Genomic DNA, 17,051 nt, shown 5'->3' on the forward strand with positions numbered 1-17,051 from the left:
TTCTTTTCTTAGCTCTTCAGATAATTTTAAAACACTGTTAATAGTTAGCATAATTCCTGTGATGCACGGTGGAATAGCTTTTTGTTTATCATTTTTTTTTCAAATTTGCTATCGGCAAAGTGAAGCAACATTTCATTTAAAAATTCTATGTGTCCAGATGTCTCAGTTATGGCAAAATTTAATTTTGATTTAACTGTTGGTTGAAGAAGATGCGAGTTAAGTGAATCAAATAATTTATCCATGTCCAATAAGAAATCTGCCGTTGTATCATTGTCGGGAAATTCGTTCGGTTTTATCATTCTGTAAGCTTGATAAGCTAAATACATTGAATTTGAAAAAATTTGAGTTGCTAGTGAAACAGTCATTTTAGCTGCATTTTGTTGCATTCCAAAATGACGATCATTGATTTTTGGAATAAAATTAATGTTCATTTGGTTACTCAACAAATAAACTTTGTAAATCAGTTTCCAATCTACGTATCCACCTCGGTATTTAAATCTTTTGTTAAATAGATTGTTGCGAAAAGATTTGATTAAATGAGGAGGGTCAAAAATGATATAAATCTTGCGTTTTTCGTCACCAACTGTAAACTCGAAGAAAGGTTTATCTTTAGTTATTTTGTACTTCTTTATCAGTCCGGTATTTCGAGTTCCCTGATCGCAAATTAAACATTTGACGATAAGATCAGTCTCATTCAATTTTTCAATAGTATTAACCATTATTTTGTGAGTTTTTGCTGAATTGCCTTTCTTTCCTAGAAACCAATATCCAATCGTTTGCTTCATTGGTTTATTAATCCAAGTTATCATTGCTACTAATGCACAATGCGCTATTTCATTCGTACGCTCTTCCCCATCATCAGCATAACCGTGGAACATATCTTTGGCTGCATCATAGTGAACTTCAGTGGCTAAACTTATTTCGTCGAATAAAACACTAACAAGACGATCTTCAGTATTGTTTTTTTCAAACGTATCTTTAAGTTGATTTAATACAGTTAAATTTAAACCTGGAGTGGTAGGAAAATCTTTTTGATATTCGTTCAAAGTCCTTATAGTTGGTATATGTAGAAATTTCGCTAAAAGCTTATAAGTTTTGGGGAATGATATTTTATAGACAATGCAATATCTTTCACCTCGTTACTGTAGCGTTTAGCATATTTGTTCTTCACAGATAAGCGTAATTGGGCTGCAAATAATACTAAAGCTTTTTACTCAAATAATTTGATGACGCATTTATTATTGATTCAACGTCTTGCTTCATTTTTTTTTTTACAGCAAATTTTTTCTCCATCCTGTTAATTTGGCTTCGCAATCGACCTATTGTTCTAGCCCCTTTATGCAGCCTTAAAGATTTAGGCGTTAACATTTCAATTTTTTTAACTTTAGAAGATACTGCGTTCGGTGATTTCATTATTTGACTCGGTGTTTTTTTGAAAAAGTTCAAACTTACGTATAAATTTATGATTCTTTTTAGGTGTACTATATTGCGCAGGAATCTCAGGCGAAATATTCAAGTTTAGCGTTTCCGCCCTGTTGTTGAATGGCAACTCTTCCAATGCTGCGTTAGATTTCGGTTCTTCAGAATTAGTTGGCAATATGGGCATATAAGTATCATTTTGTGAGGCTGCCTCGACAGTATTGATAAGTTTTTCTGCTGCATTAAATTTAGGTTCTTGACTATCAGTTGGCCGTATTACTGCTTCTGGATTTTTAGTGGTTCCGTTGATTTTCCAATTTCTCGTTCGTCTTGTAATGAAAAAAAAAAAAATTGATGACGTAATAGATGATGCTTTGTAAGATTCATGAACTTATTGTGTTTGTGATTAGTAGAAAAAGTGGGGACAGAAAAAAATTAAACTAAGTAGGATAGGAATTGGCTTCACAATCAAATAATCTTAATTGTAAATTTTGTCGAGTTTTATTTTGATGTTGTTACTAAATTTTACACTGGTATTAATGCGTATAAGGCTGTAATAAGTTGCAATTATTATATACTGTTCACTATTGCTACGGTAAATCTGGAATATCTATCATGTTTCCGGGGATTGATTACAATGCAATTCGAACAATATTAAGTTACTTACAATTTTCCAATTTTATCATCTCCAAAATAAGAAAATGTTAATTTAAGGTATTTAAAATATTTTCTATTTTTTACCAAAAATTAAAAATTTGTGTTTAAATTTTAATAAGCTATTTAAACAAAAAATCTAAAAATATTTACAATTTTGATTCAGATATTTTTGAAACAGTAGTAACAAAAATTCTAATAAATAATATTTACAATTCGGGCTCAGACATTTTTAAAACAGTAGTTACTATAATTTTTAATTATTTACAATTATTAATAACAAAATATCACATTTTCATTGGCATTGAAATAATAAAAATTTGGAAAAATTGTAAGGCTGCTTGTTACAATAGTTATAATTTTCAAAATGCTATCTCTCAGTTGAATATCACAGAATTTTTTTTTGATTTTTTTTTGAAGTATATCTTCTGCATTTTATCCCCTCACTTTTGGATTTATTACATTTTCTATCGTTTCACCAGTTTCTTTTACTCGACAGAAACGCAAAAAAATCATGAATTTAAATATTAAATGCAATTTACTGATTTTTTTGCCTGTATTTAAGTCACAGCTTCTAATGCAAGCAGAAGCACTTCTTACCTCTTAATGAAATTTTCACAAAGCTATTTGTTTCAATATTAATTAAAGCTGGTTCATTATCAGTAGCCTTGCGTATTTCAAAAGTAATGCCCCTGTCATTATGCGAGCATTCATCTGTAACAACAATATTGATATTAGCGATATTGTTCTATTTTACTACTGCAACAATTCTCATTTTTTCTTTAAATTATTTTTAAAACAATACCTTTCAAAGCCGGACGTTCAAATATAACTTCTTCATTATTGACGTTTACTAATAAATTTTTGCAGTTGAATTTGTCAAAGGAGGTTTTGGCATATTCTTGGGCATCTTCAAAATATTATCAGGCGGAAGTAAAGTAGGAACAGCATTTGGTACTAATAGTCGTTTGGGTGGTGCATTTTTCTTGATATAACGTCTTTCAAAATGATCGGAACAAATTCGTAAACTGTTGGAAGACCCTTTATACTGAGCAAAGTCCTTCCATTGTTGGCGTCTATACAATAAAATTTAAAAATCAATTCAAAACACTAATTTCATCGAGCAAAATTTTTAATATTATGTAATTTAATGTAAATAAAAACATTTAACAACACCAAGTTTACAGGATATAAATATTTACAAGCAAGAAAAGTTGATCGATAATCAATAACTTACTTTTGAGACGCTATAAATTTAATGCCTATATTACTTACATTCGTTCTTCCTTTGGCCATAAAAAAAAAGAATGGTCTTTATCTTTTCTGGTCTTCTTAGACATCTTTTCACATTACACCGAACCATGTTTTTTTAATTAGTTTAAAAAAATTTTATATTAAGATAAAAATCAAGTGCTGTTAGCCGTTACAAGCAACTTTGGTATTACCAGTATGACGCATTACTTTAAACCGCCATGACAGTACTTTAGTACTTGGACACAAACATCAGATGGCATTCGTAACAGTATACGCGACCTTCCCCTCTATCTTATACTCTTTGTGTGTCCTCAAAAATGAGGCAATATCGGGTACAATAATTCTCCACAAGGGCGGCGATACTGTTCGGGAGTTCAGATTTTTATATATGTGTTTTTGTAAACACAAGTAGTGTTGTATAATATTTATTCTGTTATTAGTTATAAATAAAAGTGAAATATGGTTAAATATTGTACTGTGGTGAGTTGTGCGAATAGCAAAAACAATAAAAAAGTAAAAAAAGAATTACAACTACAGAAAAATTCTATGTTTACAGTACCTAAAGTAAGTATAACCTTAAAGCTTTAATTTACTCCGTGTAAAAATATTAATTTGATAATTAAGTAATGTTATTTATTAATTTTCATTCAATTAAACTATATTAAAAATCCAAATAAATATTTAAAAATCGTATGATGCATAAAGTTATAAAAATAATTAATTCCTCTGAAAACGTAAATAGCAGATGTCTTTGAATTTTGTTATGGAAAAAATATTCATGTATAAAAAGAAGCTAAAAAAATTTTAAATCTCTACTTTTTCCGCTTTTCAAAAAAATTGGGAAGTTCATAACTTCTAGTACCCAGTTGTCAGTCATTTCTCCATTTATTTTGTATATCAATTTTAGTTATAAATAATTTCATACAATGAAGCTTACATATATTGAACTAATTGAAAAATTTACATACTTTCTGTAGGATCCTGAGATAGTCCGAAATTGGAGTCAAATATTAGAACAAGATTTAGATTTTAGTTCATTCATTTGTGATAAGCATTTTGATGAGGAATATATTTTAAGGAAAGATGTGATAAATATCCCTGGTCAAGAACCGTACGTATCTGAGAGGAAAAAATAACTCTCAAACCTGGTGCTATTCCTACATTATTTAAAAATATCAACGAGACGTCACCTTTAATTAATGTGCCACTTGATGAAACTGTAAATGTGAGAGCTGCTGTTAAAATTTTATTAATTTTAATTTCAAATAATTACTATCATGTAATAATTTCAAATGTCATTGAATTTCTTATTTTACAGAAAATTATTGTAGATCTCACAGATGGACGTCAGTTTATTGAAAGTCAGGACTTAGTGGAAGTTGATCAGGTTTTTTTATTTTTATTATTTTTACGATTCAATAAAACTATAATGAAAAAAAAGGGCTAAACTAAAGAAATTTTTTAACAGATTTCAGTTGATTTACAAATTGATAATTACGTTGTAGAAGCAAATAATATTGTGCAGGTAGGACTAGAAAATTTCATTATATATTATATAGGGTGATGATAATTGACCTGGGAACTTTAAGATATTTGGATAATAATAATTCTAAAATTTCTTCGGTATTTATAATGTTTTCACATTTTTCTAGAACGCACGTATTGATTCGGAGTCATCCAAGTTAAATACTCAATTCTCTATTCATGAATTGGTAAGATCTTTGGAAACTTCTAAGTTACCTAAAAATGGAGCTGGGTTGAGGATCATTTTGATTCCCCTGCTGTCATTCTTTGCCATTTAGATTATAAATCATACGATGTTAAGTTTCGTGTTAAAGTAGATAAAGCTCTGAATATAACAGTAAGAATTTTTTTATTCGTTGACAATTTTTAGAGAAGGAAATTAATTATTTATTTTTTATAGGTAACGAATGCGAAGAGTAATCAATCAGTGAAAAGTGATTTTATTATATCCAATATAAAGGAATTTTGGAAATTTCTTGAAATATTGGAGATATCACAAATATGTAATGGTAGTGGATTTGACAACCAAAAGTACGTATTATTAAATACAGTCTTGGGCTAATGTTGTTTTTAATGATATACGTTCTATTCGTTTGAAACTACGATACTCATATTGTGATAGGTCATCGGAAGCTTGTACAGTTTTTTTGACAGTTGATGAACAGTATAAAAACAAGCAGGAATATACCGGTGTGACGAATGTAGGCAACTTAGGAAAAAATTACGTAACCAATTATATAGACCTAAAATAGATGCCGATGATCAGAATAAGAAAATGAAACTGGAGCTAAACAATGTGAAGAAGAAATGTACTAGGTTAATTAATAAGGTTTGTTTCTTTTTTACTTAACATACGCCTGCAATCGTTAATTATAATTTCTAAATATAGACATCTCATTGATTATTTAGAGTGTTCGGTTAAAGGAAACAATTGAAGAAGAAAAGCAAAAGTGTGCTAATGCTTCTGAAAGTGCTATTGAAAATGAAATATTACTTATGCCACCAATACAACAGGAAACAGTTAGAGCGTGTTTTGCTGCTGCTAAAGTCAAAAATTCTAGGCAAAGAAGATACACTATTGAGTGGGTATACGAGTGTCTTTTATTAAGAATAAAAAGTGCGGCGGTTTATGAACGACTTAGATCTCGACAAATCTTACCCCTCCCGAGTAAAGATACCCTGCAGAAATACATTCAAAAGTTAGATAGCTCATTCGGTTTTTCTGATGCTCTCTTTGAAACCCTTAAACTTAAAGGCTCTAGAATGGAAGTTAACTTGAAAAGGGGTATTTTTTATTTCATTGTTTGTAAACGTGTTGCAGCAGATCGTAGAATTAACAATCGTTAAAAACGTACTTCCTAACTTACAACTAACCACACTATAGCTTTTTAATAATAAAACTTTGGTGCTGTAGTTATATTCGTTTTTTAACTCGTTCTATTTTGCTATAATTTGCTACTCTGCTTTATTTCAAAATCTATTCTTTCTGCTTCTTTTTAGTTTTCTCATGAGCTTTCTTAATACTTACAATGATAAAAAAATTAACATGACTCAAGAGCCAATTTCTTGAACCAAGAAAACCATTTTGAAGAAAATGATTTTCTTGAGTCAAGAGAATAAATTATTGAGACAAAATAGTTTACTTAAATCAAGAATAATTTCTTGACTCAAGAATTTATTCTCTTCGCTCAAGAAAATCATTTTCTTCAAAATGGTATTCTTGGTTGAAGATTTTAGCTTTTGAGTCAAGTTAATTTTTTTATCAGTGTACAATATCATAACACGAATTATACATATACTGATGAAAAATATTTTTCTCCATTCACTAGGCACTTTACTTCTTGATGAAGTAGCTCTAAGCGAGTGTGTAAAATTAAATCAACGAACAATGAAGTTAGATGGTTTTGTTGATTTAGGTTCTCATACGCCAGAAAAGTATCTTAACACCAGAGCTGATCACGCTTTAGTATTTATGTTTCAACCCTTTGAAGGTGATTGGGTACAAGTGATAGGCTGTTTTCTGAGTCGAAGTGCGACTGTCAGTGACATATTACACAAATTAATAATTGAATGTGTATTACTTCTGGAAAACGCTGGATTTAAAGTTGATGCAGTAACTTGTGATGGAGCTCAATGGAATCGAGGCGCGTGGAAGTTATTTGGCATCGAAGATTATAAATTCAGCTGTCAACATCCACATGATTCAAGTCGGCGTTTATGGTTCATCTCAGATTTTTCTCATTTACTTAAAAATTTCAGAAATAAAATCATGGAATCACCATCATTTTGGGTAAATTTTTGATGAAAATTACTAGATGTCAATTTAATTGTTAGATATTAGCTTGCTTAACCACTATTTATAGACTCCAGATGGTTATGTTTATCGGAAGCATTGGGAGGCTCTTTTAAAGTACGAAAATAGTTTCAAGGCTAATTTATCTGTAACGTACAGATTGACACCCGGGCACATAAAACCTGAACAATTCCAAAAAATGAATGTACTTTTGGCAATTGAGGTAAATTAATTTATACTCATGATAGTTAGTTTTTGGCGTAACAAGTTTACTTGTAGTTGTTTTCAAAACGATTAAGAGTGGCTATGGAGCTTTTTGAAGAGAAATGTCCAGAATTAAAAGGTTGTAAATCCACAATTGTTTTTATGGAGAGAGTTGACCGTCTTATAACAGCCATGACTTCAAGAACTCCACGGAATGCTTTACGCCCAGATATTTCATGTAAAATGAGACAGGTATCTTACATATTTTATATAAAAATATTATTCTGTTCAAATATTTTGTAGTGACGTATCAAAGCCTGGACAGGCTGTCCACAAACAATGTTTCACTAATCAAAGTGATAATAAAATTAGAGTTCAATCCATTACTGATGATTAACATGACTAGAGTAAGTAAGTCAATTAAAAAATACTAAAGACTTGAATAACAAGTCTTATAATCAATCTATTAACTGATCTGAATATTTTGCCTGCTTTTTATTTCGCATCAATTACATAGTGCATTTGATTGTATCACTTATGTAACATAAACTACGATTGGAAAGGTGTGATTTGTATGCGTTGTATTTTTATAAAATTTCTCTAAATGTCAAAACAAAAATATTTGTATGTATGTTTATTCATATTCGTAACAAATTAGATGAACTGAGTAACAGGTCCTCTGATAGTTGTATTGACTAACGTAAGCATCCTACCTGTTTTTATAACGTGTCTCTAGCACAATGCATCTGGTTGTATCATTTTCATCGTATTAACTGTAATGTAGAAGGGGTGTGGTCTTCATACAATATTTTTTTGTTGAGTTTGTTTTTGTTGAATCAATGACATTTTTTTCCATCTATTGCCTTTTTCCATACTTACCGTTGATTACAAAAAAAAAAAGAATATAAATACGTTAATTTATTTTCTGTGATTTAACAAAACCGTTTACTCTTATTTACTCAAGCTTTCTTTTCGGTAGGCTATCGTTGAGTTTATTCAATACCTTCGAGAGTGGGAACAAAAGTCAATTGAAGAAAAAGAAAAATATAAATATTTGAAAAAGCATTTAGATGAAGACCAGCTACCTGGGAAATTTGATTTCGCAATTACTTCAAGTACACTAAGTGGGTTAAAAATTTCGCTTGGAGCAACTCTAGAACTAGTAGAATTTTTACACACTGAATGTAATTATGATTATCTAATGACTATACGTCTTACCCAAGATGCATTGGAGGTAATGACTTTGAACTTAATATTTATTTTCTCTTTTTCTTTCGAACTATTTCTTAGCCGTTAGTTGAGGTATGTACTAACTAAATTCTTATTTTCAGAAATTTTTGGGATTATGCGAAGTGCCTGCGGATGTAACGATCATCCAGACGTTATGTTATTTGGTCAAGTTTATCGTTTGCTTTGTTCTTATTCTTTGGCGACTCCACCAAAAGGTTCGAATGTTACTGCTGGGGAACTATTGCAATCCTTGATGCAGACAAAAGATTCCTTGGCTTTAGCTTCTACTCCTAAAAACGAATGGCTGAAAAAACTTGATGATATTGTAGAAGAGGGTATTTGTGACATTTCTGAAGAACGAAGTGATAATGGTACTGGTGAGGATGAAAATGTATCTAAAAATCACCTAGAAGATGATTCCATGTTTACTGGACAAGTTTATGTTGATCGTAGACCATTCGAAAGTCTTGTTGATACGACAGATGATGATGATGAAGATCAAACTGACCAAATCCACGAAGTTCATAGTCGAAAGCCGTTTGAAAGCTTGGTTGATGATAGTGATGACGAGGACAATAATATCAATAACAACAACAACAATGATAATAAGGACGAATATGAATACCATCCAGATCAGGAATACACCGTGGCGTTTCAAGATCCTCATCATGATCATGATTACGATGTCGTGAAATCGAGTGATGAAATTGTCGCGTACATTGCTGGCTACATGGTAAGAAAGACCAGTCGCTATACAAAATGTTTCACGTGTATTGAGACATTACAATCGGCTAATAAAGCAGCAAGTGGTAGAGATAAATTTATTGAGTTAATGAGTGACGGTGGATTGATCTTCCCTAGCGAAAATCTATTTTTACTTATTAAAAGTCTTGAGGAAGACGTACTAACTATTGTCGGCACAAAAACTATCAAGTGCAATACGATGCATCAAATTCTTGATAGAATATCGTTAAGAAAGTCTCTTCCTACACTTGGGTGCCCCGATCACTCTAAACAGTTGATAATGAAAATAATTAATTATTTTATAGCTATGCGGGGAAATTTTTGGCTAAATTGTTTAACAAAAACCTAAATCAACGAAAGTTATTAACAAGAAAATATCGTAAAACTGCAAAGTTAATGTAATTAATCAATATTATGTTATTTTATTATTTTTCTAATGTTTATCTCAAAAATAAAATATAGATCATTTTATAAGTCGTATTTTTTTTTCGCTATTATTCAACTATTTTATTATTTTACGTTAATTAATCGATTTATATCCTTACAGCTCATCAGGTAATCTACAATTATACATTTTTCAGCTTCTTTTAATTATCAATTTAATTTTTAGATGATTTTTTAACTTAACTGCTGAATTAAAAATCTTATTAATTCCATTTTGATCATTTATCATTTTATTTCATGAGTAAATAGGTTGATTTTTTTATATTTTTTAGTGTCATTCTTTTCAATATTTAATTTCCTGATATCATCATTTGTCATTCTATTTCCATTAGTTTAGAAATTATTATCTAATTAATAGATATAATTGTCAATTATTTCCGATTTAAATCAGTAATACATTTATTTAAAAAATCTGAATTGTCTAACCGTTGCGCTCTCTAGCGGCAGTATAAATCATCTGATCATGCTTCATATCTGTAGACACATTCCTAACACTGCGATCGTTCTCCTTCTATCTAGGCTTCGTGGGCGGATATATTTCTCCAGCAAAAAAAAGTCAGAATTGAAAAATCTGAGCGAGCTATAGTATGTGCTGATAAAATTTAATAATTTTAAGTGAATAAATTGTTGCAAGTATAAATAATTGATTAAAACGGTAAAATAAGTGATTAATTAATCTTGATGATAACAAATTAAGTTAAAAAGTACCTCAGAATTAAAATAAAATTTTGTAACCCCGAAAAGCCGTTCTGCTTACAGTAATAACATTCGGTAGTTTGGCGCTCCGTTTTGAACGGAACTTAGCGCCAAATTCTACCGAATTTGTTGATTCGGTAGTCTGGCGCTCCGTTTTGAACGGAACTTGGCGCCAAATTCTACCGAATTTGTTGATAATACAGGGCCTCCCATTCCCGCCGAAAAGTGCAGCGCTTGCATATTTAGGGTACAACAACCAGGACTGTGCGACAACTCACTCGTGGCTGAAGAATACACATTACCGCGCATTGTCACCTCATCAAAAGAACCAATTGTTTAATTAGTAGCCCCTCTTGTAAATCGCGACCGAGGTGATAAAAACTGCAAACACCATAATTCGTCAGCTTATTTATAAGGTAACAGTTCTGCCTTAAAGCCCGGTTGAGTCCTATACCCCAACACGTATAGGCAGACTTCAATTATTAAATTAATTAATCATCTTTTCCCTAACTATTCATTTCGATTTCCTTAACGGTATTTCCGAGTTCTGTGATAGTGATTCTTCGAGCCACGATTCGTCTTTACGATAATCGAGATTCCCGCAGTTCCGGTGACCTGGTCCCCTCTCAAATTATATTTTTCTTTGTGAACTTTAAATGGCGAACTTTTGTTTGCCGGAGTCGTTACTCCGGTTACGAACTCATATTCTTTCAATCATCATTTTATATTGACAATAGTTAGTAAGTGATTAGTATAAATTAAGACGTGTTTGCCCATAGGGCCATTTAATCAAATATACAAACTAAAAACTCGAATCGAATTGTATCATCATTTTTAAGTTAAGAACCTTCAATCTTCGATCTCCAGTCAGCAGGAGGAAGAAAGCACCCAAGCAGCAGAAGAAGATAAAGATAAACGTCTAATCCAAGGCTGAATCATTATTCGAGTTAGAATCGTAATAGTAAGTGGAGGTTATTATTATTATTTCCGAGGGCGATTGTCTATTCCAAGGGGCCCTCTCCGGGGTTTTCACCTTCACAAACCCATAAATTAAAAACCTATCGATCCTTTCGTTAGGGAAATTCATCTGTTATCCGAACCTCCGATAGTCCAGCTACCGAATTCCAAGATTATATTTTTCGGACATAAGTACAATAACATGTATGACTATGTAGTTCCAAATAAATATAAAAAAAAGTTTTGATAAGAAGAACCAGTTATTCCTAGTAGACTAAACTAATAATTTCTTAATCGTCATAGCGTTGAGGAAAGATTACCAATAGATAATAAACAAATCTCTCATAGGGATGCCGTGTATCGGCTAAAGGAATATAATACAAGTGTTTTGAACTCCAACAAAACACATGTTACATTTCGAAGTCGATACAAGGCATCCCGGTGAAGGGCTTATCGGTTGAGTATTTAAAAATCGAGTATTTTAACAGCGTCTCTCATAGGGATGTCGTTTATCAGCTCCGAAATATACTAGGTGTTTTGTTGGAGTTTGAAACACTTGTATATGTTTATAGTTAACAAATCTAATTCGTCTGAAATACATGATTTTAAAGTATCAAAAAAATATTTAATTACAAACAAATCACTATTTCATTCAAATAAATATACTGAATAAACTATATCTTTGCCTCAAATAAATCCATTTATTTGTGTTAAATAAGTATCAGTTGATGGTATATAAATAAAAGATTTCTCTCTAATAATAAACGAGTTTCATTTGATTTTAATAAATAAATTCTCTCAGTGTGATAATTGGTATTTTTATTTTTTTGTTAACGACTGAAAATATGTATTCAGCGCTCCAAAAAATGTTCAATTTATAATTGTGACGAGAAAGATACCATTGAACACCTTTTTCTGAGATGGTTAATACTCAAAGCCTCTCACGAGCATTATATTGCTGCAAGTTTCGGACCAGTCGCAACCACCCACTTCTCAATCTTAAATGTAAATTTATTAGATCAACATACCATTTTTTTCGCAACACTTGCCTAATAAGGACGTTCATTTTACTTAAATAATCATAAACTGTGATTTTAAAACTTTGAATGTACGAAGAAATTGTAATTATCTGCTTGCTATATGGGAATCTATACTTCTAAGAAGCAATAATGAATTTGCTAACAAAAGCTAACAAATTTCATTACTACAAATATTAAAGTATGCCAGAAGAAAGATTAAAGTATAAAAATGCTGAGGAACAAGAAATTATTAAGATCATGAAAAAAAAGGAGAATACAGAAATCGGAAGTCAACGTTTAGAAAAAAATTAGGAAAACGGTTGACCCTAAAGGTCATCTCTGCAACTTCCCGCTAATTCCGTTAATACATGGTTGTTTTTTTTGAGCTCTTCGAGCTTTGATAGTTTGATAGAAGTTTCATAGAACACTATTTTATTTTTAATTTTTAAACCACAATAACATTTAAATGAATGAAACAATTTTTACGCAGTTGGCGGTATTCTACGCGGTTTTTTAAGCCTCATAAAGAATTTATAAGTTTTAATCGATCAAACTAGAAATTTCGGAGTAACTCCGAAAAAACACTTTTTTCGATTTCCTTTCGTTCACGATGTCTCTCGAAAAAATCAACCGATTTTGACCGGATTGGCGGCGATCGACGTAGTTTTTTAAGGTCAAGAGTTGATTAGTTTTTTAAATCGATCGGTTAAGCCGTTTAAAAGTTATTCCAAAAAAACCACTTCCCCTTCCACTTCCCCGCTTAAATCACTTCTGAAAAAAAATTTTTTCCTATTTTTTTTTTTAGATATCCCTATATTTTTCAAAATCTATCGATCCGAATCAGTTCAAATTTTAAGGAAATCTAAGTTCAGTGAAGCCCTTTCGAATGGCACCAACCGTGATGAAATCGGTTCAATCGTTCAAAAGTTATAAGAGGTTTACATACTTACACACACACACACACACACACACACACACACACACACACACACACACACACACACCGTGTCGGGCTTGCTGGGTCCCACATCGGGCGTCTCCCCAGGTGGCGGATAGGGGAATACTCGTCATACCTGCGCGCCAGATACGTCGGGTACCGAGGAAATAAAATACTCGGGGTGGACCAAAACCTAGCAAAAAGATGATATGAAATGTCAGAAAACATTCAAACATCGTCTACGGTGCAGAGGGGGGATACCTCAGTACCGGCGAGGGAAGGCGTACAAGCGGGCCTGAACTCGTCGTTATCAAGCGACCGTTTGAACAGCGGAGTGGACCCCATGGCTCTGCCGTTTAGCAATGCTAGCAATGCTACAGGGAGTACTGAAACAGCCCAGATGGAAGTAGACGCACAGCAAACAGGCGTTCCTCCAAGAAATGGAAGACCTCTTGCTCCCGTCAACACTAACACGTATCGAGGGAGAATCAACTCTCTACCGACTATCACCGGCCAACAATCGCCAATGGAACGGCTCGGCAGCAAAATCTAAGAGTTGACTGAGTTCATAAAGGACAAGAGAAATCTCCATCATGAACTCAGAAAATTAGTAGCGTCCATTGCCACGGCATATAAGTTGGCCAACAAACCAGCATCGATGTCGGTGACAACCACGCAAACATCTCCGGAGACGACCACAAAACCACAAGCGTTTTTGGTCACTCCTGAGAAACCACAGCAAGAAAAAAAGAACAAAAAGAAGAGGCCGCTGTCTACACCCAGCCCTTCCTCTGAAATCGACAAGCCAGCACAGAAAAAGACAGCCCGAGATAATACCTGGATCAAGGTGACACGGCAAAAGCAAAAGAAGGAAAGAGAACAGGAGCTAGGGGCAAAAACTACTGAAGCCCAAAAGCAGCCAAGTAAGGGTGGCTCAAAAAAACCGAGAAGGAAAAAGGCAAGAACAAAGGCTGTGCTTGTCCAACCAGCTGAAGGGCGAACGTACGCCGATCTCCTGAAGGAAATCAAGGCCGAGGTTAGCCTGATAGAGACTGGAGTAGACATAAGGTCTATTAAAAGGACGAGGCACGGAGGCGTTTTCCTTGAAATGGCTCGAAAGACCGAGGACAGCAAGGCTTTCACCGATGCAGTAAGGTCAGCCACTGCAAACATCGGCACGGTCAAAACGCTAACACCAACAACAACGATTGAGATCCTCGACTTGGATGAAATCTCTACCGAGAGCGAAGTCCACGAAGCACTTAAACGTGAATTCAAAGACAGCCTAGAGATCAAACGGGTGAATTTGACAAAACCCATACCACGAGGTAATCGGGCAGCCTTCTGCGAGATCGACGAAGCCAATGCGACTAAAGCCCTCAACAAGGCCCGTATAAAGATTGGCTGGGTTAACTGCCGCATACGCCCAGTTGCGAAAGTAACCCGATGCTTTAAATGCCTAGGGTTCGGTCACCGAACAGAGAATTGTACGGGCCCTGACAGAAGCAAATGCTGCTATAAATGTGGCGGAAATAACCACAAATCTACAAACTGCGTAGAAAAGCCAAAGTGCTTCCTTTGTACGGCAGACAAAGACGCTCAGGATGGCTTAGGTCATATAGCCATCATAAGCCGGTTCCGGAGCGTGTAAGGCATTTCGCACCGCACTTGCCGCAGCCACGAAAGAACAAAAATGACGCGCTTATTACAGGGTAACCTAAATAGGTGCGCCTTAGCGCAAAATCTTCTGCGCCAGCGTATCTTTGAAGACAAGATCGACATCTGCCTTATCTGCGAGCAATATGTAAATATTCAGGGTAATACATGGTTCGCCGATAAATCTGACACAGCAGCAATCTGGATCATAAACTCAAAAAAGGTCACCGTGAACGACAGCGGAGGCGGAGAAGGCGTCGTCTGGATCAAAACCCCCAAGACCTACTTCGTAAGCGTCTACCTTTCACCCAATGAAGGGATTAGTGTGTTTCGACAGAAAATGGCAAACATAGAGGACACTATTGGTAAGTTCAATGGTGAAGTCATCGTAGCTGGTGATTTCAACGCAAAGCCAGCTGAATGGGACGCTGAACCCTCCGACACCAGAGGAGACGAAGTAGCGGACTTCGCAGCAAGGACGGACCTCATCGTGCTGAACACCGGAAGTACTACCACCTTTCGAAGACCAGGATACCGAGAATCTATACTCGACATTACGTTGGCGACTCCAAAGATTGCGAACATGATTGAAGGCTGGACCGTATCCGAAGAATATAGTGGCAGCGACCATCAGTATGTGACATTCAGCATTCAAACTGCTTCCGTTCCGATAACACGACACGATTATCAACTGCGGAAGTGGAATGTCAGGAAGCTCGATTTAGGGAAGCTGCAAACTTCTCTGACACGAAGTTCGTCTACTTTTCAGGACAGCCCGACTCCGAATAGCCGTAATGAAACGACAAATTTAGTGTCAAGAGTGATGGGACTGATCGCCGCCTCATGCGATGCTTCTATGCCACGGATGAAGAGGCGAGGCTCCTATAGACCGGTGTATTGGTAGACTCAAGACATAGCAGATCTTCGGAAAAAATGCCATGGACTACGTAGGAGAGCAACGAGAGCAACAAAACGTTCCCCTGACCAAGACATATACTCGATGGAGTACAAACAGGTCAAGAAGACTTTGAATAAAACCATCAAAGCAAGTAAAGCGGAGTTGTGGAAAGAAATTTGCGACCTCAACAATGACCTCTAGGGTAAGGCATACCAAATTGTCACTAAACGACTTGGGAAGGCTTCTCCAGAAGGACCGAAGTCTCCTGCCTTAATGAACAGCATCGTGGCAGAGCTGTTTCCTGACCACCCACCGCGAGAAAAGAGACGATATGTAAAAACTGGCGAAACAACACTCTTTACAATCAAAGAACTGCAAGAAGCAACAAAAACCATCAAGATTGGGAAAGCACCAGGCCTTGATGGCATCCCAGCCTCGGTGATCAAGATTGTAGCCCTGGAATACCCGCACATACTCCTGAGTGCCTACAATGCGTGTTTGGCAACCGGCACGTTTCCTACGGTCTGGAAGCGGCAGAGATTGGTCCTGTCAGACAAAGGGAAGGAACCCTTATAATGCCATCGTCGTTTAGACCACTTTGCATGCTAGACATTGCCGGAAAACTGCTTGAAAAGCTTATACAAAGGAGACTTCGCAATGACATTAATCGAGCTGGAGGACTTGCCACCAACCAATATGACTTTCGAAAAGATCGACAATCGGCGCGATTCAAAAAGTTACAGAGACGGTACGGGAAGCATGGACTGGTAGCCTCAAAGCTCGCCAGGTGTGCCTTCTTCTCACGTTTGACGTTAAAAACGCCTTCAATAGCGCGAATTGTGGCCTTCAAACGTCAAGATCTGATGAAAACTCGATTTTTGCAAAACGGGGTGAAAACAATAACTTCTCGATTTTTGAAAATCTGAGATTTTTAGCGGGAAGTTAAAAATTACGGACAAAAGTACTTAAGGAAAAAGTATATGGTTATAGTAGGATTAAATTATAAATGTTTTGAGATAAGCGTAAATGAGGGTTTGAGAAATTCTGGATGGGAAAAACCTACGGCGAGACATATTTTTTGGGAAATATTTAACCTTGACAAAGCATAAACTTTAAGTAATA

The 17,051-nt window shown here is 34.6% G+C and overlaps 1 protein-coding gene and 1 long non-coding RNA gene across 2 annotated transcripts; one reads left to right on the plus strand and one right to left on the minus strand.

Annotated features, from left to right (window-relative positions):
• Positions 1-2,226: 2,226 nt before the first annotated feature.
• Positions 2,227-3,396, minus strand: LOC141528077 (uncharacterized). The gene is made up of 3 exons (XR_012479303.1): positions 3,349-3,396; positions 2,879-3,149; positions 2,227-2,787 (listed from the first exon to the last, which is right to left on the minus strand). It is a non-coding gene; the product is annotated as an uncharacterized LOC141528077 (long non-coding RNA).
• Positions 3,397-15,068: 11,672 nt separating this feature from the next.
• On the plus strand, positions 15,069-15,935 carry LOC141528002 (uncharacterized). The gene has a single exon (XM_074243823.1). The coding sequence runs from the start codon at positions 15,069-15,071 to the stop codon at positions 15,933-15,935; it is 867 nt and encodes a 288-aa protein (XP_074099924.1).
• The last annotated feature ends 1,116 nt before the right edge of the window (positions 15,936-17,051 follow it).

Source organism: Cotesia typhae, unplaced genomic scaffold, assembly GCF_013202065.1.
Source record: "Cotesia typhae breed Kobodo isofemale line unplaced genomic scaffold, CoteBio_Ctyphae contig_42, whole genome shotgun sequence".
NCBI classification, from domain to species: domain Eukaryota; kingdom Metazoa; phylum Arthropoda; class Insecta; order Hymenoptera; family Braconidae; genus Cotesia; species Cotesia typhae.

What these genes read in the sequence shown, in the direction of transcription:
- LOC141528002 (XM_074243823.1), top strand. Translation starts at nt 15,069, where the DNA reads ATGACGCGCTTATTACAGGGTAACCTAAATAGGTGCGCCTTAGCGCAA.